The sequence below is a fragment of the Oncorhynchus mykiss genome, chromosome 3, assembly GCF_057628025.1.
Source record: "Oncorhynchus mykiss isolate SJ-2025 chromosome 3, ASM5762802v1, whole genome shotgun sequence".
NCBI classification, from domain to species: Eukaryota; Metazoa; Chordata; class Actinopteri; order Salmoniformes; family Salmonidae; genus Oncorhynchus; species Oncorhynchus mykiss.
Window position 1 is genome coordinate 16,980,001 of NC_143024.1, and position 23,188 is coordinate 17,003,188.

General features: G+C 43.3%; 1 protein-coding gene and 1 long non-coding RNA gene across 3 annotated transcripts; one reads left to right on the plus strand and one right to left on the minus strand.

Moving 5' to 3' along the window:
• Positions 1 to 1,289: 1,289 nt before the first annotated feature.
• LOC110535565 (CKLF-like MARVEL transmembrane domain-containing protein 6) lies at positions 1,290 to 12,232 on the minus strand. Its single transcript, XM_036966773.2, has 5 exons — positions 11,989 to 12,232; positions 11,454 to 11,583; positions 3,265 to 3,441; positions 2,977 to 3,075; positions 1,290 to 2,786 (listed from the first exon to the last, which is right to left on the minus strand). The coding sequence occupies exons 2-5, from the start codon at positions 11,574 to 11,576 to the stop codon at positions 2,622 to 2,624; spliced, it is 564 nt and encodes a 187-aa protein (XP_036822668.1). The 5' UTR covers positions 11,577 to 11,583; positions 11,989 to 12,232; the 3' UTR covers positions 1,290 to 2,621.
• Positions 12,233 to 15,560: 3,328 nt separating this feature from the next.
• On the plus strand, positions 15,561 to 20,369 carry LOC149984414 (uncharacterized). 2 transcript variants are annotated; one of them, XR_016492296.1, is made up of 6 exons: positions 15,561 to 15,666; positions 16,255 to 16,402; positions 16,519 to 16,601; positions 16,819 to 16,888; positions 16,997 to 17,101; positions 19,999 to 20,369. It is a non-coding gene; the product is annotated as an uncharacterized LOC149984414 (long non-coding RNA). The 2 variants fall into 2 exon arrangements; XR_016492297.1 differs by having other exon boundaries at positions 15,591 to 15,666; positions 16,258 to 16,402.
• The last annotated feature ends 2,819 nt before the right edge of the window (positions 20,370 to 23,188 follow it).

The window sequence follows — 23,188 nt, forward strand, 5'->3', positions numbered from 1 at the left end:
GCACATTGCTTTCATCGACAACACCACATGAACAACATTAACCTTTTACAGTATTTGTCCTGAGAAAACACTTATTGTACTGTACTTGGATGGGAATGTCTTGCTTATAAGGGAATTATAACAGCAGTCGCTTCAATACTTATGTCTTATTCCAACACTAGAAAAAAGGCGTATTATAGATGTCTACCCTATTACTTTCTACTATCACCTAAGACATTTCAGATCAGCTGTTGGATGAATCCAGCATATCATTTATTTCACTGTTGATTGACTCCGATGACATTTTTTAAAGAAATGTTTTAAGAAATCTGGATTTCTGACCCTAACCATGCTACTTATCAAGTAAGTAATTCATTGGCCAATCAAATGTGTATGAACTTTTTGGGGGAAAAGAGGTGTCCATCAGTACAATCCCAGGATATTCTCTGAAACAAACATTTCAAAACTATTAATCTACAACCTGGGAGTTAAAGGTCAGCAAAATGACGTTGCACAAGCAACCCTGCAAGACTTTACTCTCACACAGTCACACAATATCTGCACAGGTTCACTCAAACCTCTTACAATGTGGTAGCCACGGGAACAGAACAGAGAAGTTTAGACTCGCACGCCAACGCTCTTAGTTGTGGAAATTGACCCACTATGCTGTTCACTTTGTGTATCTACGTCATATCGCTGACCTTTAAGTTAGCTGTTGACTAAAATATGAACATTGAGGTCTCATTCTAAGCTGAAAGTAACTAAATTCATTACACACAAGGTCACCTGACTGAACAGAAGAAAAACTGAAAGATAAAATCCATCCAGGACAATAAATAGTTCAATCTTCCAAAACCCTGACCCCTCCCTCCCTCCCTGACCCCTCCCTCCCTGACCCCTCCCTCCCTCCCTGACCCCTCCCTCCCTCCCTGACCCCTCCCTCCCTGACCCCTCCCTCCCTCCCTCCCTCCCTGACCCCTCCCTCCCTCCCTGACCCCTCCCTCCCTCCCTGACCCCTCCCTCCCTCCCTCCCTGACCCCTCCCTCCCTCCCTCCCTGACCCCTCCCTGACCCCTCCCTCCTTGACCCCTCCCTCCCTCCCTCCCTGACCCCTCCCTGACCCCTCCCTCCCTGACCCCTCCCTCCCTCCCTGACCCTCCCTCCCTGACCCCTCCCTCCCTCCCTCCCTGACCCCTCCCTCCCTGACCCCTCCCTCCCTCCCTGACCCCTCCCTGACCCCTCCCTCCCTGACCCCTCCCTCCCTCCCTGACCCCTCCAAGTTACTTCTGAAATAAAGAAAAACACATACAATTAAAATACATAAACTGCGATTGAAAAAGCATTTAAAAACATTACAGATATAGTCAGTTAGTTTCATTGATTGCTATATTTAAAATGAATCTATATGGTATGAACACCAATAAGGAACGTGGAGTTGGCCTCATATAGAAATACTGGGGAGCTTGCTTGCATGGACTGAAATTTTAAAACCATAGAAATCAATGACTTGGGGATACTTGTGAGAAATAGGTCTAAAATAAAATGACAGACATAGGGGCCCATTAAAAAAGATATATCATATTTCTGTAAAAAACGATTCTGGCATTACTGTTCCCTTTCCTTACTAAAGAGTTTGAATTTAATCATATTGTCATTCCTTAAACTGGCTAATAAATGATGTCGACTTTTAAAACGATTTCTTCCGGTTAAATAATGTAACTGTACTTGGGTTTGACTGTAAATAACTGGATAAATATTGTTCTTCAACTCCCAAACCATTTTTTAGAGAGAGATTAGATACAGCATTTTGCATAGCTGGAGCCATCTTGATAAGATGCAAGTACAGATAGGTGCTCATCCCAGTAACACTGAGAAATGCAGGAATGACAGTCAGTGGTAAGGCAATACAGTGATCTTAAAATCTCATAATAGTCTATTCCAGGACTCTCCAACCCTGTTCCTGGAGAGATACCCTCCTGTAGGTTCACTCCAACCCCGTTCCTGGAGAGATACCCTCCTGTAGGTTCACTCCAACCCCGTTCCTGGAGAGATACCCTCCTGTAGGTTCACACTCCAACCCTAATCTAACACACCTGATTCTAATAATTACATGGTTATAAACTGAACCAGATTAGTTACAACTGGGGTTGGAGTGAAAAGCTACAGGAGGATAGATCTCCAGGAACAGGGTTGGAGTGAAAAGCTACAGGAGGATAGATCTCCAGGAACAGGGTTGGTGAAAAGCTACAGGAGGATAGCTCTCCAGGAACAGGGTTGGAGTGAAAAGCTACAGGAGGATAGATCTCCAGGAACAGGGTTGGAGTGAAAAGCTACAGGAGGATAGATCTCCAGGAACAGGGTTGGAGAGCCTTGGTCCATTTCTATCAATGAGTGGTCCCATTCCAAGCAGCTCCATGGTCCAAGGAAACAGAATGTATACAACACAGACCATGTCTCCTACAAAAATGGTCCCACTGCTAAGAATAAAAGCTCTGAATAAGCTGTTAAAACTACTGGAGATTCCTTTCCTTCCTTTAAGCAGATATAAGGTGGCCCTCTGATAGTCTTAGTGTGTTGCCTGTTTGCGTGTGTAAATGTGGGAGAAAGAGACACCAGTGTTACACTCGTTAGGTATCCCTGGGCCTAGTCTGCTTCGTTCTGTTCCCTGTTGAGTTTCTCGGCCTCTGCCACAGGGGCCCCACCGTTGCTTGCGGCTTGCTGGTTGGTCTTTTTAAAAGGAAAACCCCTGGTCTTCACAAACCAGCCAGCATCCACCAGGAATGCCACAGTGGCCAGGAAGCCAAATGCCTGAAAATAAATAGTAATAAGTTATTACTAAGTATTAACATTAGTAAAACATCTTGTAACAAACAAACAAAAAGGTTATCCTTTCAATCTAAACCCAGCTTGGTTTGGGCTGATATTTTGCCTTCATTTGAAAAAACAGTAACCAGGACCCTGAGGTATGAGGACAGTCTGAGTGAAGATGTTCATTTACCACAGCAGCATTCTCCAGGTCAGTTCCACCATTATCTGAGGCAAACACAATGGAGGCGATGAGGAAGAATGCAGCCATCAAAGCTGTGTACACAAAGTCCTGCAAGAGACAAGTCAGCATGGTTATATACACCAGCATACATTTAAATGGGAATACAAGTATCCTCACACACACACACACACACACACACAAAGTCTTATGAATGATAAACATACAAATGTTAGGCAGGTCAGTGGGCCTCATGTATCAACATATGTGTATATTCATACACACACACACACAACTCACCAGGGAGGGCCAGCAACTGATGCCCACTCTCTTGTGCAGGGTGGTAGCGAGGAGGATGAGGAGGAGAGCTGTGAAGAGGAAGGCTGTGCAGCTGACAAACTCAAAGAAGTACAGCGGAGAGCAGCTCATACAGTTCGTCACTACCTCTTCAAGAATGAAGGCCACAAACGACAGGAGCTGAGGACACACAAGTCAAAACTAACTGACTACCCCAGTCTCAACAACAGATGGCACTGTAGTACTACCAGAGCTAAAAAATATATATATATATTTTTTTTTAACTAGGCAAGTCAGTTAAGAACAAATTCTTAATTTCAATGACAGCCTAGGAACAGTGTTCAGGGGCAGAATGACAGATTTGTAACTTGTCAGCTTGGGGATTTGAACTTGCAACCTTCCGGTTACTAGTCCAATGCTCTAACCATTAGGCTACCCTGCCGCCTACCCTAAATGGGAAGTTGTGTTTTTTGTCTCAGATATAAAACAGGTTAGAGGTAATTTAGTGTCGTCAAACATGCTTGAGTACTGATGAACTCAGGATTTTGTCTTCTGATGCTATATTTATATGTTGTGCCAATATAGTGACATCAGTAGAGTTGACTGAAGAATTGAGTGACTATCATAGCCCTATGTAAATGAGGGTATATGTAAATGTCTATATACTTCATGTGTTGTTCAGAGTTGGGCTTGGAGGAAGGGACAACTCTTTAATGTAATCTCCACAATGAGAGGATTCTTCTGGTGTGACCATCACAGTGTTCTTAAAAGCTCATCACAGCGTGATGGAAGCACCACATACTGGCTCTATTCATACCGCACCACACACAAAATAGCTTTTTCATGTTGCCATTAGAACGGTGACCAACTAAAGGATCCACCCCTTTACAACACCCACAGACCCCATTTTGATTTCTCAATAGCCACTACTAATAAATATTCCTAAGAAAGGCCACAAGGCCAGCAAAAACACACTTGAACTGACTCATGCGGTTCCTGCTTTTTGTTTTCGTTTCCTTATCTATTGTTTGGAAGGAACAGGCCAGACAGCATACTGCTCTGAGGATCTGTTCCCACGCCAGACAGCATACTGCTCTGAGGATCTGTCCCCACGCCAGACAGCATACTGCTCTGAGGATCTGTTCCCACGCCAGACAGCATACTGCTCTGAGGATCTGTCCCCACGCCAGACAGCATACTGCTCTGAGGATCTGTCCCCACGCCAGACAGCATACTGCTCTGAGGATCTGTCCCCACGCCAGACAGCATACTGCTCTGAGGATCTGTCCCCACGCCAGACAGCATACTGCTCTGAGGATCTGTCCCCACGCCAGACAGCATACTGCTCTGAGGATCTATCCCCACGCCAGACAGCATACCGCTCTGAGGATCTGTCCCCACGCCAGACAGCATACTGCTCTGAGGATCTGTCCCCACGCCAGACAGCATACTGCTCTGAGGATCTGTCCCTACGCCAGACAGCATACTGCTCTGAGGATCTGTCCCCACGCCAGACAGCATACTGCTCTGAGGATCTGTCCCTACGCCAGACAGCATACTGCGCTGAGAATCTGTCCCCACGCCAGACAGCATACTGCTCTGAGGATCTATCCCCACGCCAGACAGCATACTGCTCTGAGGATCTATCCCCACGCCAGACAGCATACTGCTCTGAGAATCTGTCCCCACGCCAGACAGCATACTGCTCTGAGGATCTGTCCCCACGCCAGACAGCATACCACGCTGAGGATCTGTCCCCACGCCAGACAGCATACTGCTCTGAGGATCTATCCCCACGCCAGACAGCATACTGCTCTGAGGATCTGTCCCTACGCCAGACAGCATACTGCTCTGAGGATCTGTCCCCACGCCAGACAGCATACTGCTCTGAGGATCTGTCCTCACACTATTCAGCTAGACAGTGCTAAATGGCTACCGAAAACTAAACGATAGACAGCAAACATGTTCTCACTGTAATACGGTGCTGAGCAGAATGTGCCATATGTGTGTGTGTCTATAAAAACAGTGGCTAAACTGTACAGTATGTAGGCCTTTGTTCCATATTACAAGGTAAAATGCACCATGGTCTGTTTCCCCCGGCCATAGTGTTAATGAAGCCACAGCTCTATATCTGCAGTTTATTACATGACCCTACAGTCTGACATCAACACTGTTATAAAGACTGGGCCTCCTACTCAAGAGGACATCTTCTGCAGCACCTTTAACACTTTCTTTACAGTCTGTTGTGTGTGTGTGTGTGTGTGTGTGTGTGTGTGTTTAACTATTCTTGTGGGGACCAGTTAAATAAAGGTTAAACCAAATTGAATTTTTATTTTTAAGTACCCACAAGAAGAGTAAATAAACAACAATTTTGACCAATTGGGGACATTGAATGTCCCCACAAGGTCAAATGCTATTTCTACGGGGTTTAGGGTTAAGGTTAGAAATAGTGTTCAGGTTAGAATACGTTAAGCGTTAGGAGCTAGGGTTAGGTTTTTGGGATAAGGTTAGGGTATGAGTACAGGTTAGGGAAAATTAGATTTTGAATAGCACTGAATTGTGTGTTCCCACAAGGTTAGCTGTGTAAGACTGTGTGTGTTCCCACAAGGTTAGCTGTGCAAGACTGTGTGTGTTCCCACAAGGTTAGCTGTGCAAGACTGTGTGTGCTCTCCACAAGGTTAGCTGTGCAAGACTGTGTGTGCTCTCCACAAGGTTAGCTGTGCAAGACTGTGTGTGCTCTCCACAAGGTTAGCTGTGTAAGACTGTGTGTGCTCTCCACAAGGTTAGCTGTGCAAGACTGTGTGTGCTCTCCACAAGGTTAGCTGTGTAAGACTGTGTGTGCTCTCCACAAGGTTAGCTGTGTAAGACTGTGTGTGCTCTCCACAAGGTTAGCTGTGTAAGACTGTGTGTGCTCTCCACAAGATTAGCTGTGTAAGACTGTGTGTGCTCTCCACAAGGTTAGCTGTGTAAGACTGTGTGCTCTCCACAAGGTTAGCTGTGCAAGACTGTGTGTGCTCTCCACAAGGTTAGCTGTGTAAGACTGTGTGTGCTCTCCACAAGGTTAGCTGTGTAAGACTGTGTGCTCTCCACAAGGTTAGCTGTGTAAGACTGTGTGCTCTCCACAAGGTTAGCTGTGTAAGACTGTGTGCTCTCCACAAGGTTAGCTGTGTAAGACTGTGTGTGCTCTCCACAAGGTTAGCTGTGTAAGACTGTGTGTGCTCTCCACAAGGTTAGCTGTGTAAGACTGTGTGCTCTCCACAAGGTTAGCTGTGTAAGACTGTGTGTGCTCTCCACAAGGTTAGCTGTGTAAGACTGTGTGCTCTCCACAAGGTTAGCTGTGTAAGACTGTGTGTGCTCTCCACAAGGTTAGCTGTGTAAGACTGTGTGTGCTCTCCACAAGGTTAGCTGTGTAAGACTGTGTGTGCTCTCCACAAGGTTAGCTGTGTAAGACTGTGTGCTCTCCACAAGGTTAGCTGTGTAAGACTGTGTGCTCTCCACAAGGTTAGCTGTGTAAGACTGTGTGCTCTCCACAAGGTTCTATGAACACACAACTCTAGCAAAGTGTTGTGTTGCAAGAGAAAGAGCAGAGAGTTAAAAAGCATTAGATTTGAGGGTTCTTTGTGGCTTTAAGCGGGAAATGCTTTAAATGACATTAAAATCCACAGATATTTATGTCCAATGAGCTTGCCAAGCATTCTTGCAATGTTGATCATATTTGGAGGAATCCATCGTTTCTCTCACACACAGTAAGAAGGTCAAACAGCAAGGCTTAAAATAACCCTGGTAATGACATTTTGCATCTGGCTGCTAATTTCATTTGCAGTGCACCGCTAGATGGTATTGCTAACACCTGACTCTGATTAGCTTGACTAAGGACCCAGTGATCTGAGGAAGACAGAGCCGTGTCATCACTGTCTGTCTCCAGACTGCAGTTCCACAAGAGACAAACTCTGAACCAACTCAGATTTCCTGCTTCAGAAGGAGATGAAATTAATTTAAAAATTGCCTGGACTAAGAGCTCAATCACAAACTATGGCAACTAGTAAACCTCCACCCCTAACCTGCTTACTCACAGGCCAACCTAATAGTACAAGAGGTGCCCTCACCCAAACAAGCCCTCCCTCTGCAGGGAAAGAGTTTGTTTCAAGATCTTGTTAACTGGGGAGAAATACAAGATAGCAGCCATAAACCATGTGATTTGAATTCAATTGAAGATCACATTTCACTGCAGTTAGGAAGGCAGTCAAATAGTTGAAGCCTTGACATTGGGGTCTAGGAATAAGAGTAAGCCATTCATGATATCCAGTTCAAATGTAGACATGTCACAGCTCTGCCACTTGTGATGACCAGCGGGACACAGAAAGGGGTCAAACATGAGTCAACAGCAGTCTCCTGTAGTATCCTCATCCAATTCAACAGCAGTCTGCTGTAGTATCCTCATCCAATTCAACAGCAGTCTGCTGTAGTATCCTCATCCAATTCAACAGCAGTCTGCTGTAGTATCCTCATCCAATTCAACAGCAGTCTGCTGTAGTATCCTCATCCAATTCAACAGCAGTCTGCTGTAGTATCCTCATCCAATTCAACAGCAGTCTGCTGTAGTATCCTCATCCAATTCAACAGCAGTCTGCTGTAGTATCCTCATCCAATTCAACAGCAGTCTGCTGTAGTAGCCTCATCCAATTCAACAGCAGTCTGCTGTAGTATCCTCATCCAATTCAACAGCCGTCTGCTGTAGTATCCTCATCCAATTCAACAGAATTCCAAGCTGTAGTATCCTCATCCAATTCAACAGCAGTCTGCTGTAGTATCCTCATCCAATTCAACAGCAGTCTGCTGTAGTATCCTCATCCAATTCAACAGCAGTCTGCTGTAGTATCCTCATCCAATTCAACAGAATTCCAAGCTGTAGTATCCTCATCCAATTCAACAGCAGTCTGCTGTAGTATCCTCATCCAATTCAACAGCAGTCTGCTGTAGTATCCTCATCCAATTCAACAGCAGTCTGCTGTAGTATCCTCATCCAATTCAACAGCAGTCTGCTGTAGTATCCTCATCCAATTCAACAGCAGTCTGCTGTAGTAGCCTCATCCAATTCAACAGCAGTCTGCTGTAGTATCCTCATCCAATTCAACAGCAGTCTGCTGTAGTATCCTCATCCAATTCAACAGCAGTCTGCTGTAGTATCCTCATCCAATTCAACAGCAGTCTGCTGTAGTATCCTCATCCAATTCAACAGCAGTCTGCTGTAGTATCCTCATCCAATTCAACAGCAGTCTGCTGTAGTATCCTCATCCAATTCAACAGCAGTCTGCTGTAGTATCCTCATCCAATTCAACAGCAGTCTGCTGTAGTATCCTCATCCAATTCAACAGCAGTCTGCTGTAGTATCCTCATCCAATTCAACAGAATTCCAAGCTGTAGTATCCTCATCCAATTCAACAGCAGTCTGCTGTAGTATCCTCATCCAATTCAACAGCAGTCTGCTGTAGTATCCTCATCCAATTCAACAGCAGTCTGCTGTAGTATCCTCATCCAATTCAACAGAATTCCAAGCTGTAGTATCCTCATCCAATTCAACAGCAGTCTGCTGTAGTATCCTCATCCAATTCAACAGCAGTCTGCTGTAGTATCCTCATCCAATTCAACAGCAGTCTGCTGTAGTATCCTCATCCAATTCAACAGCAGTCTGCTGTAGTATCCTCATCCAATTCAACAGCAGTCTGCTGTAGTATCCTCATCCAATTCAACAGCAGTCTGCTGTAGTATCCTCATCCAATTCAACAGCAGTCTGCTGTAGTATCCTCATCCAATTCAACAGCAGTCTGCTGTAGTATCCTCATCCAATTTAACAGCAGTCTGCTGTAGTATCCTCATCCAAGTCAACAGCAGTCTGCTGTAGTATCCTCATCCAATTCAACAGCAGTCTGCTGTAGTGTCCTCATCCAATTCAACAGCAGTCTGCTGTAGTATCCTCATCCAATTCAACAGCAGTCTGCTGTAGTATCCTCATCCAATTCAACAGCAGTCTGCTGTAGTATCCTCACCCAATTCAACAGAATTCCAAGCTGTAGTAGCCTCACCCAATTCAACAGAATTGCTTTTAAAGACACCCCCACCCCGAACATATGCGCACCACACACACACGCTGACTTAAGCACGGCTGCTCTTTCATATAGGCAAACACGGTTTTGTCTAAAATGGTTTCCGACCCAGTCTCCTCTTTAATATGTGAGCTAGGTGATATGTCCAACTGTCCAATTGGAGTGCTGTTTTAGACAAGCTATATAGAGCTAAAGATACAGGATCTGATGTCAGCTACCCTCAACTGGTTACAGCAGCTCCATAGTGACTGATCTGGACTCTGAAATCTGAAAAACAACTTAGCTGTCTTAGGCCTGACAATCAGTTAAAGGATCCTGAGGGTCATCTCTATGCTGACAAATACCCCAGGCCATCATGAAGGGGATGTGGGAGGACTGGTGGTGGTGTGATGAGTGTGTTCTGATGGGTGCATCATCGCTGTTGCAACTGTTCTATAGAATGGTCTGATTTTCACATTTCAAGGAATAATCAAGAAAAACAGCTGACAATGGTCACACCCTAAGAAAGACAAAGGTTATGATTTACAAACTGGCCTGTTAATTGTGGGATAGACAACCCCCAGTTTCTGGGAGCCGGATCCAGTTACATACAAAACAATGGTAGCATTTGAAAATCTGCATATTCTATTTACTACACGCAGACCATCCACTTACAAGGAACGTGGTATCATAACTGGCAAGGGAGATAGTATGTAAAATGTCTAAGTATAAACACCTAACTTGTTCATCTGGTCTTATCTGGAGCACAAAGTAAACATGTGATGACACCACTAGATAAATGTCATATTGTCACCAGAGTTGATCTAACCCTGTTTTACTACTTGGTGCCATCAGAACAGACAGACAGATAGGAAGACAACCTTCTGGTCTCTCCTCTGAAATACACAGAGCAAAAATATAAAATGCAACCATTTCAAAGATGTTACTGAGTTACAGTTTATATAAGGGAATCAGTCCATTTAAATAAATGCATTAGGTATGCAGCTGTTGGTCACAGATACTTTTTTTTTTTAAAGGTAAGGGCGTGGATCAGAAAACCAGTCAGTATCTGGTGTGACCACCATTTGCATCATGCAGTGTGACATCTCCTTCACATAGAGTTGGCCAGGCTGTTGTGCGAAGTTGCTGGATATTGGCGGTAACATGAACACAGTGTCGTGCATGTCGATCCAGAGCATCCCAAACGTGCTCAATGGGTGACGTCTGGCCATGGAATAACTGGGACATTTTCAGCTTGCAGGAATTGTGTACAGATCCTTGCGACATGGGGCCGTGCATTATCATACTAAAACATGAGGTGATGGAGGATTAATGGCACGACAATGGGCCTCCAGGTCTCGTCCCGGTGTCTCTGTGCACTCAAATTGCCTTAGATAAAGTGCAGTTGTGTTCATGGCCCACAGCTTATGCCTGCCCATACCATAACCCCCCCACCACGGGGCACTCTGTTCACAATGTTGACATCAGCAAACCGCTCGCCCACACCATAACCCCCCCACCACGGGGCACTCTGTTCACAACGTTGACATCAGCAAACCGCTCGCCCACACAACGCCATATACAGGACAGGGTCTGTGGTTTTGAGGCCGGTTGGACGTACTGCCAAATTCTCTAAAACGATGTTGAACATTCAATTCTCTAGCTACATTCCTGCAGTCAGGAATGTCCACCAGAGTCAGTCAGCATGCCAATTGCACACTCCCTCAGAACTTGAGACATCTGTGCGATTGTGTTGTGTTACAAAACTGCACATGTTAGAGTGACCTTTTGTCCCCAGCACAAGGTACACCTGTGTAATGACTGTGCTGTTTAACCAGCTTCTTGATATGCCACACCTGTCAGGTGGATCAATTATCTTGGCAAAGAAATGCTCACTAACAGGGAGGTAAACAAATTTGTGCCAAACATGTTAGAGAAATAAGCTTTTTGTGCATAAGGAAAATGTCTGGGATCTTTTATTTCAGCTCATGAAACCAACACTTTACATTTGTTTGTTCAATGTTATGCTTGGATTAAGACTTGCCCAACACAGTAGAACATTAACAATAACAGTATCATAACAAGAACTATGACAAGAATATGACTTACCACTTCCACCACCTTTATCAAACATCTGACTTTATCCAAATTATCTGTTGGTACAATTAACCACTTTTTGGATTTGGTCTCTGAAACTGTTGTTGGACTGTAGACTGGTTCCGCGGCAGCCATGGTGTGACTGAAATGAATAGATTTGAAGAAAAAAGTACAACTTCAATAAGACTGCAACTATGTACTTCATGTTACAGTGTAGGCCTATCATTTATTAACAGTATCAGACCCGCGGCAAACTACAGAGCGAAAGCGAAAGCGTGGCATTTTGTTAACTTCAAAAGTCACGATGGAAGAAATAACTTGTTGTTAAATTTAGGGTAGCCTGTCACTGGACATTTACAAGTATCGACTGATACTGACTCAATGTAGTCGAAAATTCATCGCCTCCGTACTCAACTCCATCGGGTATCTTTGCTAGGGTAGACTGCATCAAACACTCACATAAGTGAGAACATGCAGCTAATAAAGATTCAATCAAATTGAAAGGGGAAACTAATAAAGGCTATAAAAGTATAAACGATGGACTCACGTGTCAAATTTGGAACAACCAACTGAATAGGTATGCCTTGGCGATAGATATCGTATTTCCACGACTTTCCAAAGCAATGCCCTTTGTTGTTGCGTTCTTGTTTAAAACCTAGATCCACACTTCCGCAAATGAACGGCTTGTCTACACCCCTGTCGTTAACAGAAGAGTATGGGTGGTTACAAGTGCCAGAATTAAGCTTAGGCAACTGTACCACCGTGTGGCTGTTGCCTACCATTGAACGTCTGACTGACATTACATGATACCAACGCCTTACTAACGTCTGCGTGACGCCTACATGTAACTAACATGTCGTCAGGATATATAGTATTTCACATTGTAATACATTACTCCTAAATGACATTGTATTATAGGATATATACATATTTTACATTGTAACTACATGCCATTCTGTGCTGGAGCTATGGGTTTATTTTTCCACTGACACTAGGCCTACACATTCACACTCAAACTGAATTGAATGGGGAATGCATAAGTACTTTTCATTGAAGAAGGGAAACGAGGTACAACATACAACTTTGATCAAAAACCTAAAATCATGCCTGACAAGGCCAATGAAATAACGGTATCCTAATATAGTCTGGATACAGGAGCAGCCTATTCTACAATAATGTAACTGTATATACTAGTATTATTTATCAAATTGATTAATGAAATTGTAAATGTGGGTGAGTACACTACTTCAATCAGCCTCACTGCAGCTGTTTTACCCACCACCCACACTGTTCTCTGGACTGTACATACAGTACCAGTCAAAAGTTTGGACACACCTACTCATTCAAGGGTTTCTTTATATTCATATTTTCTACATTGTATAATAATAGTGAAGACATCAAAACTATGAAATGACACACATGGAATCATGTAGTAACCAAAAAAAGTGTTAAACAAATCAAAATATATTTTATATTTGTGACTCATTAAAGTAGCCACCCTTTGCCTTGATGAAAGCTTTGCACACTCTTGGCATTTTCTCAACCAGCTTCATAAGGTAGTCACATGGAATGCAATTCAATTAACAGGTGTGACTTGTAAAAAGTAACTTTTTGAATTTCTTTCCTTCTTAATGTGTTTGAGCCACTTAGTTGTGTTTTTTTATGGCAAGAACAGCTCAAATTAGCAAAGAGAAATGGCAGCCCATCATTACTTTAAGACATGAAGGTCAGTCAACACGGAACATTCTTAAAGTTTCTTCAAGTGCAGTCACAAAAACCATCAAGCGCTATGATGAAACTGACTCTCATGAGGACCGCCACAGAAAAGGAAGACCCAGAGTTAGCTCTGCTGCAGAGGATAAGGACATTAGCATTGCCAGCCTCAGAAATTGCAGCCCAAATAAATGCTTCACAAAGTTCAAGTAACAGACACATCTCAACATCAACTGTTCAGATGAGACTGCAGGAATCAGGCCTTCATGGTCGAATTGCTGCAAAGAAAATACTACTAAAGGACACCAATAAGAAGAAGAGACTTCATTCCATGTGTTATTTCATAGTTTTGATGACTTCACTATTAATCTACAATGTAGAAAATTGTTTTAAAAAATTAAAACCCTTGAATGAGTAGGTGTGTCCAAACTTTGGACTTGTACTGTACATACCCCTGTGCCCATCTCCTTGCAACATGATCCATCCAAGGCCTCAGCTGGACACCTAAAATGTGAAAATTGTAAACAAGATGCTACAGTTGTGTGTGGATGGAGTTCCAAGAAAAGACATGAGAAGATGGCAAAGGAGATAGTGATGAGAGTGAGAGCATACAGTATGAAAATAAAGACCCCTTGGGATCTAAAATGAGGGGTGCCTCTTGTGTCTCCTTTTTGTCCATTTGAGGATACTACAGTCACCCCTAGTGGAAGATCTTGGAACACTGCTATTTAAGTCTGAGCAGAGGTTGCTGAAAACGTTCAAAGTTGCATGTTATCTTGAATACCAGGCAGATGTTTGAGTACAGAATTAAATTGTGTAAATTTAGGCTAAACTTGTTGAGTACACTCTTTTAGAAAGGGGTTCCAACTGGGATATTTCCCAGTCACCAAAAGAGAACCCTTTTTGGTTATAGGTAGAAGTATTTTTGGTTCCATGTAGAACCTGCTTCGGAATGGAGCCCAAAAGGGTTATACCTAGGCACAGAAGGGTTTCTACCTGGAACCAAAAAGGGTTATCCTATCGGGACAGTGGAAGAATCCTTTTAGGTTGTAGATATCACCTTTTTGAGTGCAGGCCTATATTGCAGTAGTGGTTCTGTTTTTTTGTAAAAATAAATGCAACAGGCCCTGTGCGTCTCTGGAGGATCTAGCAAGGTAGCGAAAGAATGCATCACCTACTCAGTATGACTATAATGAACATGCCTAATCTGCACCATTATGCAATTATTAAGAGACTAGATACACATAGCTAATCCTGGCGACCAATGTTCTAGCATTAATGAATTGAGGCAAGCAGAGATGTCAGAGATGTCAAGGTGGTACCCAATAATATGCTACAGTATGTGTATAGTGTAAATAATAACTACCAATAGACCTTCTAAATTAGAATAATTTAGTCAATCAAATAATGACTCTGTAAACAAGGAATGAAGTTACTCTATTTAACTAATAGCATGAAATAATTGACACAAAAAATGACAGTGTACATGAAATACATTATACATTACATAATAACACAAAGTATATGACTATCACCAATAGGCTAAAACAACGTGGTAACTAACACGTGTCTTCAGTTCAGAATAGGCTCTAAGAGAAAACACAATGTGTGTCTGATACACACAGGAGCTTGGTAGCAAGTTCTCAAATTATGAACAAATTCACTGTCCTTTAAACCAAATTCAAGCAGAAACTGATACCCAACCTGAATTAACATTTCTTTGCACTTTTGACTGCTTAAAACAAAAGACAGGAAGACAGACAGATTCAAATCTAATCAACTCAATGTAAATGATAGGAGTGCATCATTGTGTCGCTCCCTCTTTAAACTATACGCTGCCGACGAACAAAACAACACTCCCTGTAACAATACATCCCATAGCACTTACACTACAATAAAATATATACACATGTGTAGCTCTTTGTGAACTCTTGAAAAATTCAAACATGGCAATTCAAGGTGCTTTTCTTTCTCAGGCCCCAGATCCTGTAGGGATGGGTGTTGGCAGTTGAATCTGACTAAAGGATTATGTTGGGTTTTGTTTTTGTTTACTTTGTTAAGTATTTGGGCTGATATACAGCCAGGGCAGTGGATGGCAGCATGCGCCTGTGACATTTGTTTGCAAACCGCCATAGTATCAAAGAAGAAGACTCCGTATGTAGTTTGACAAATGTTTTCTTTACCATATATTTGTCTTTATATAACAAAATATTAAATAGGGGAAAAATTAAGTTGCTTTTGGATTGAAATTGCTAGCTACTGTAACGTTACTTATTTACTTACATCAGCCTCCCTAGTCAGCTAGCTAGCTAGCCAGACAGATTTGTTTAGCTAACGTTAACTAGCTAGCTAACTGTTTTTGTAGCTTTCTGTTTGTATGTAGCTTGCACTTTAATGGCATCCCTCAAGGAGATGTTATTTTATCTTTCCAAACAGGTGAAGTACTATGAAGGCACCACTGATCTCGACAAGAGGCGCAACATTCGTAGGAGGCAGAAATTCACTATTCAGGGTAACGTAAAGCGGTTAACTTCTATTACATAACTGGAAGGATTCAGCTATGAACAACCATTTTTCAACAACCATTTTCCATCTAGAAGTTGCTAGTTATACATTTAGTTAAATGTCTGTCATATTGAGGTATCTAGCTATAAGTTAACCCTGATCAATCAAATGGATAGGTCTTACCAATTATGGTCATTCCAACTAGGTGTCTTAACTAGGTGTCTTTGCTAGACAGACACACAGACAGAGATGGGGGAGGGGATAAAAAAGCATGAAAGTGAGAGTGAAAGAGAGAGGTGGGAAGAGAGTGAAAGACAGAGAGAGATGGGGGAGAGAGACAAACAAAGAAAGACAGTTGTGCAAAATTACTTGGACTTGAGTATTTCAACAACTCTTGTATTCAAACCTGTTAGGCAATTAATTACATGTACCTATGGGGGAAGGGTGGCCAGCCACACAGGAGGATGATTTTCACTGAGATGCATGGTGGCCATTTCAGTTTGAAGCGCATGATTTCCAAAATCAACATACGCTTCTTTTTTTCCCTAATTTTTACCCCTTTTTCTCCCCAATTTCATGGTATCAAATTGTTTAGTAGGTTACGACAGAGCCTGGGCACGAACCCAGAGTCTCTGGTGGCACAGCTGGCGCTGCAGTACAGCGCCCTTAACCACTGCGCCACCCGGGAGGCAACATACGCGTCTTTTGGCATGGGATTGTCAAGGATGTGGACAGCTGGGCAAGTAAAATAACCTTTTGTTTATCGATCACGTTCTATTATATCTGAAATTATTATGATTTCAATGAATGTCATACCAGAGACAACACAATGTTTCAATTTGTCACCTTGTGCTTAAAGGTCTAGCTTGACAGAAGTTTGAGAGGGTGAAGACTAGTGTAAGAGTTGAAGCCCATCAGTTGTTTTACCATGGCACATGATCGGTAAGTGTCACAGTACAAATTTTGCCCTGATAAGTTGTTTTGTAATGGTTGCTTTATTTGACCAAAGCAGAGTTCAATACTATAGATTGTGTGTCATACCCTTACAAATATGAAAATCTGCATACTGAACGACAGATATGGGTAAGAATTAAGTAATCATCTCTCTACGACTTTCTATGTTTGGGGTGGACCTCATTGGACCCTTGACGAAATCCAGGAATGGCAACAGCTGGTGTCTGACGGCGACCGATTATTTTACCATATGGGGGGAGGCAATACCCATTAAGGTCTGTAAAGGAAGAGAATGTGCTTAACTCTAAATTCCCTTCTGTAACCCATTTAAAAAGGGTGCTTGGAACCAAACATTTAGTTTATTTTGTATGATACCCATCAAGGACAAGACTGGCGAGGCCACCTCCAAGGTGATGATGGACATCTTCAACACCTACGGTTCTCCTGAGGTCATCTTGATTGACCAAGGTCATGAACTCTGAAACAAGGTACTATTAGTATTTGTTTTTCCATGGTACAAAATCAGACATTTCAATATCTTCCATTGTCAGTAGATATCCCTTCCCTAGCCCCTCCTTTAGGTTTGGATGAACAGACCAGCCACACCCTCAAGACTGCAATGGGCAAGTCCCTTGACGGGTTCCAGGAATGGTGGGAGGACAACCTGAAGGTCATTCTCTTTGCAATTCGAGCCCTGCTTTTAACCATAAGACATCTCCACAGAAACGTATAGACTAACGATTGCATGGTGACAGTGATTGTGTCTGTTAAACCGGTAAACAGGAAACTCAGGGGGAAAAACTAGTTCAAGTCATGATATCAGGGATTTTCAGGTCAGAGAAAGATGCCAGAGTTTCTGAATTGGAATTCCGAGTTGGATGACCATTCAAAACTATTTTTCCCAGTCTGAGCTTGCTTTTTTGCGAGTTCCCAGTTGTCTTGAACACACTGAAGATTGCAGAGTTCTGAGTTTTTTTGAATGGCCACTAGAGAACTAGGCTACCTCTTATTTCTGAATAGGGCTACCTCCAACAAAGAAGCACTTGTGTCTGTATTGATGTGAGAAATAGGCATATCTTCACAGTCATGGTGGCTGGCTGCGATATCAACTAGCCTAATCATTTTTGTATTGAGGTGATATTCAATTGACAAATTTCAATTGAAATTGATTAGATTACTCTGGCAATGAAAAATATTTAGATGTAAGGCGTTCATGGTGAGATCTTTAATAATAAAGTAAACAGACACAAACTAACATGACGTGTAAAACATGTAGACTTTTAAGGCGCTCATGGTAAGATCGTTCATAATAAATTTACAAGCAAACTGACACATGATGTATCAGTGCCACATTACATGGCGTGAACACTACGTCTGTCTACATGACATGTACGTGTCACGTGACATGAACGTGAAGTGAACACGTCAGCAGTTTGACTTCTTAGAAAAAAACTGTCTCCATTGACAGTCCATGTTAATTCATGGTGGTAGTTTATGGCGCTAGGAAGACATTAAGTGACTTCGTGAAAGGTATCAGCAGCTTCACAAGGCTTAATTCTGGCACTTATCACCCCCCATAGTAGAGTAGTCTAGCCTAGATAGACTACAGTCTAGTCTTCATACAGGATACTGTGACGCAACAATATTGTGAAACAAGTCAAAAGGCTTCTTCTTCTTCTATGCTATAATGGCATTCGCAACAATTAGATGTGCATTCCGCCACCTACTGTGAAGGTGGATAATAAGGATCCCAAAAAGGAAAACATTTGGGTAAAAATAAATAAAATATTATACAAACTATCAAAAAAGAAATTAACTAAACAAAATCAACATGCTTTTCTGTAAAAAACTAATTCTAAATCAGGTCCCAACACAGCCTCAGAAGCCTCCGGTGAGGGCGGGACATTTCCTAGCGACAAAAGTCCTTGTAGTGCTTCTGCTGTGAAGTCTTGGAGCCCCCAAAACTTCTCGGCGATCCGCTGGCAGCCCTGATCCTTGACACCTCGACCTCCTTCACCCTAACAGGGCACTCAAGGAAGTACGGAGTATGATCCCCACCACAGTTGCAACATTTTCCATTCACAAATTCTTCAATATCATACTTCTTCCGTCTGCAAAAATGTAACCCGTGCCCATGTGACCGATGTGAAATGGCTAGCTAGTTAGCGGTGGTGCGCGCTAATAGCGTTTCGATCGGTGACGTCACTCGCTCTGAGAACTTGAAGTAGTGGTTCCCCTTGCTCTGCAAGGGCCACGGCTTTTGTGGAGCGATGGGTAACGATGCTTCGTGAGTGACTGTGGTTGATGTGTGCAGTGGGTCCCTGGTTCAAGCCCAGGTTGGGGTGAGGAAAGGGACGGAAGCTATACTGTTACACCCATATCCTTTACCATTTCCACACTGTAATGGTTTGGACACAAATGTTCTCACCACATACCTCACATATTCAGGTAGAGTCTCCTCAAACAACAATAATATCGACAGGCTTTTCTCCCTTCCATTTACCATACGGGTCAGGCGACGTGCACAGGCCACTCCTTGGATTTTCTGACTACGGTACTCATTATCTACATCCAACGAGACTCCAGCTATAACTCCTTTGGCAGGTGCCCTGCTCCGAAGATCAATACATCTAGGCAGATCCAGTGCAAGATTCTTCTGTTCTTCATCAACACAATTAACCAAAACAAGGCCGCTTCTAGTCACCTTTATTGAAACCACCTTTCCCACTGCTTTCTTCACAGTACTCGATATTAACAAATGGATTTCCAAAATGAATCTCCTTGTCCAAAAAATGCAGTCTAATAAGAAATGCCTTATTTGACCGGTCCTTGTCTTCTACTACAACTTTTGCTTGTTTTGTTCCATTCTTTGATGTCACTATTTTCCATTCATTATTACACACTTTACTTGCCGTACTTTTGGATTCAAGCACAGTCGCCATTTCCTCCTCCTGTCCTACACCAGATTCACAGGCTCATTCCCCTTCCGTATCAAGGCTCCCCTTGCATCCCTTGAACAGAAATAAAGAATTCAGGATACAACTCTTCTTCGTCTTTTGGATTTTATATGGCGGTTGGCAACCAATGTTAAGGTGCATTACTGCCACCAACTGGACTGGAGTGTGGACCAGAGACAGTGAAGGTCTAAATCCTACCCAATAATCTCTTCTCCCTAAGGAAATGAAATACATAATTAAATAATACATCCCCTGAAGATTTCCCCAGCAGTTCACTTAATACTGACTCTTCAGCCCCATTACTCCTAAAATCTAATAACAATCACTCCCTTTCTCTCACATATTTCTGGCACTGAAATAGAACATGTTCCACTGTCTCCATCTCCTCTTGACAATGATCATCTCCTTCTCTCTCTCAACTCTCGCAGGACCTGTGCCCTAGGACCATGCCTCAGGACTACCTGGCCTGATGACTCCTTGCTGTCCCCAGTTCACCTGGTCATGCTGCTGCTCTGGTTTCGGCTGTTCTGCCTGCGGCTGTGGAGCCATGGACTGTTCACCGGACGTGCTGCCTTGTCCTGGACCTGCTGTTTTAGACTCTCTCTCTCTACTGCACCTGCTGTCTCGAACTCTGAATGATCGGCTATGAAAAGCCAACTGACATTTACTCCTGAGGTGCTGACCTGTTGCACCCTCTACAACCACTGTGATTATTATCTGACCCTGCTGGTCATCTATGAACGTTTGAACATCTTGGCCATGTTCTGTTATAATCTCCACCCGGCCCAGCCAGAAGAGGACTGGCCACCCCTCATAGCCTGGTTCCTTTCTAGGTTTATTCCTAGGTTCTGGTATTTCTACAGAGTTTTTCCTAGCCACTGTGCTTCTACATCTGCATTGCTTGCTGTTTGGGGTTTTAGGCTGGGTTTCTGTACAGCACTTTGTGACATCGGCTGATGTAAAAAAGGGCTTTATAAATACATTTGATTGATTTATTAACCCCTTGGCTTTACCGACTGACAATTTTATCGCAACATTAGGATGTTTAAGAGCCTGCTTGTTTATAACATCCACCACCTCATTCCCCTCTATCTCAAGTGAGCTGGTACCCAGAGGAAGATCACAAATATGCCGCCTCTTTCAACCTATACAAGCAGTGCAAAACCTCACCCGTGCTGCACAGGAGTCAGAGCAGATTACACCACCTCCACCCACTCTGCAGCCAATAGTATGGCCAACAACTCCATTGTGTAAACAGATAAATGATCCGTTGCTCTTTTCGTCACAGCCACCTTAAACCCAGGAACACTTAAAAGCTGCTCCTGTCCTTCCTGTTTTAGGGTATATTCAAGAAAGCATAGTATTGTGTTCTTAAATGTTCCCTTACAACTGAATCTACTCCTTCCTCAACATCTCTTACCTTCTCAAGCAACCCTAGACCTATCACTGGCTGAGGGAGAAACCAAGGTGGGATAGCAGGAAGAACCACAGAGGGGCTAAACTCCCTCCTAAACAACCCCATCTCTCTCGCCATGTAATTGCCTATCCACCCAAAGTTGTATTCAGATTTCTATTCATGTTCCCAGCACTCTAGGAGCACCATTTTTGTAGGATGTGTAACCTTATGTCCTTGTAGATTTACCCAATATGTCATGGCTAACTGTTGTTTTCTTAACTTTAACAGCATCTCTCCTAAATCTACCTGCATCGCTGCCACCAGGAGGTCCTAAGGGCTCCACAACATATTCTTAGCGCTTTTTTAAAGATGTCTGAGCTGGTGATCCATATGCTATACTTCCATAATCCACTGATGACCTTAACAGCACTATATATATATATATATATCATTTTCAACACCATTCTATCTGTTACTCCATTCCTGACAAGCAACGCATCACACTCAATATTTTCTTTCCTTTGACAACTACTCAGTTAATATGCTTCGCCCATGTCATTTGAGTGTCAAACCAGACCCCCAGGAACCTAAACACCTACCACCCTCTCCAGATTCCTTCCATACAGCTTCAAGTAAATTTCCTCCTTCTAGAAAAAAACACAGTCTGTGTTTTCTCAACTGAAAACTTGAGGGACCACTGCTCTACTTTACGAATCACTTCTTGAACTCTCCTGGCTGTATGGGTAATATTTCTCCCACTCTTCCACAGTGCCCCATAATCCGCAAACAATGACCTCCCATTATCAGGTCTCACCTGGGAGAACACATCATCAATCATAGCGGAGAACAACAAAGGACTAATGACACTTCCCTGGGGGGGCCTTCCCTCCACATCATAAACCTTCTCTACATCGAAGAAAACGACTACCACCACCTCCTTATTTCCCTGTGCCTTCTATATGACTGACTCTAGGCACAGTGCAGGATCCATCGTTCCCCTGCCTTTCCTGAACCCACTTTGATCTGGTGACATTAGTCCTCAACAGAACGTACGTTAGCCTTTCTATAGTTTGCATACGTGAGATGTCAACGCTATCTGCCTATAGCTTAAAGGACTAGTAGGGTCTTTCCCTGGTCTCCGTATTGACACCACTACCACCTGCTTCCAACTTCCAGGCAGTTTCCCTTCATGCCCCACCTTATCGTAAAGGCCTAATACTTTCCCCATTGCAGTGTCACTGAGATGAGCCATCATGATGTAACACATCCTTCCCAGGAGATGTTACCCCAGCTTTAGCTAATGCACTCATCTCAGCCAACGTAAAAGGGCCATTCAATGTATCCCCCACCATCTCTCTCTGATCCAGGACCCCCAGATGTTCTCCTCTGACCCTCTCTCTCCCACCCTACCCCTCTTCTGTCAGATTATTTGAGTTGTGCACCTTCACAAATGCCTGGGCTAGCATCTCCCCCTTTTCACACAGGGAGATCCCAATCTCTTCTGACCCCACTCATCCTCTTAATCATCCACCATACCTCTCCCACAGGAGTGGTCCTGCCTTTGTTTCCACAGAACTGGCGCCAATACGCCCTCTTAGCTGTCCTAATGATCCTCCTTAGTACTGCTTGTTTCTACTGTATCAAGTGCTGGTAATTATGGGTCCTTTTCAACATTCTGAAAGCCCTGTTCCTACTCTTCACTGCTGCTCAACACTCCACCAGGGGACTGTGTCACTCTTTCTCCCCCCTGTACCCATAGGAATCACCTGCGTTACTCTTTCTCTCCCCTGTACCCATAGGAATCACCTGCCTTGCGACCCCTACTATTGCACCTCTTACTCTACATCATTGCCTGTTTCTATATCTGAACTGAGATCAACCTGAGAGAGCTCCTGTTCACTCAACTCCTGAAACTGATCCCACTCCGCTTTCCCAAATATCCTACTCCTCAATCCATTTCCTACTGATTCTTCCTCCCTCAATCCTACAGTCAACAGGACAGTGATCACTACCCCCTGTAGATTCCTCCAAAGCCTCCCAACTACATCTGCCTGCCATTCAACTTGAGAATAAAGTAAGATCCAGAGCTGATTCAATCCCAGTTACTGGGTCAATCCTGGTTCCCCGGCCGTCATTAAAACTCACAAGGCCTTTCTCATCCAGTAGTTCCTCCAACACTTATCAGTCTGTAACCCTCCCCAGAGCGTACTATGAGCATTAAA

Excerpts from the sequence above, each read along its gene's own strand:
- LOC110535565 (XM_036966773.2), bottom strand. The coding sequence starts at position 11,576 with ATGGCTGCCGCGGAACCAGTCTACAGTCCAACAACAGTTTCAGAGACC. Across the intron at positions 3,442-11,453 it reads TGATAAAGGTGGTGGAAGTG|CTCCTGTCGTTTGTGGCCTT; the intron begins GTAAGTCATATT and ends GTGTGTCCTCAG. Across the intron at positions 2,787-2,976 it reads ACCTGGAGAATGCTGCTGTG|GCATTTGGCTTCCTGGCCAC; the intron begins GTAAATGAACAT and ends ATTTATTTTCAG.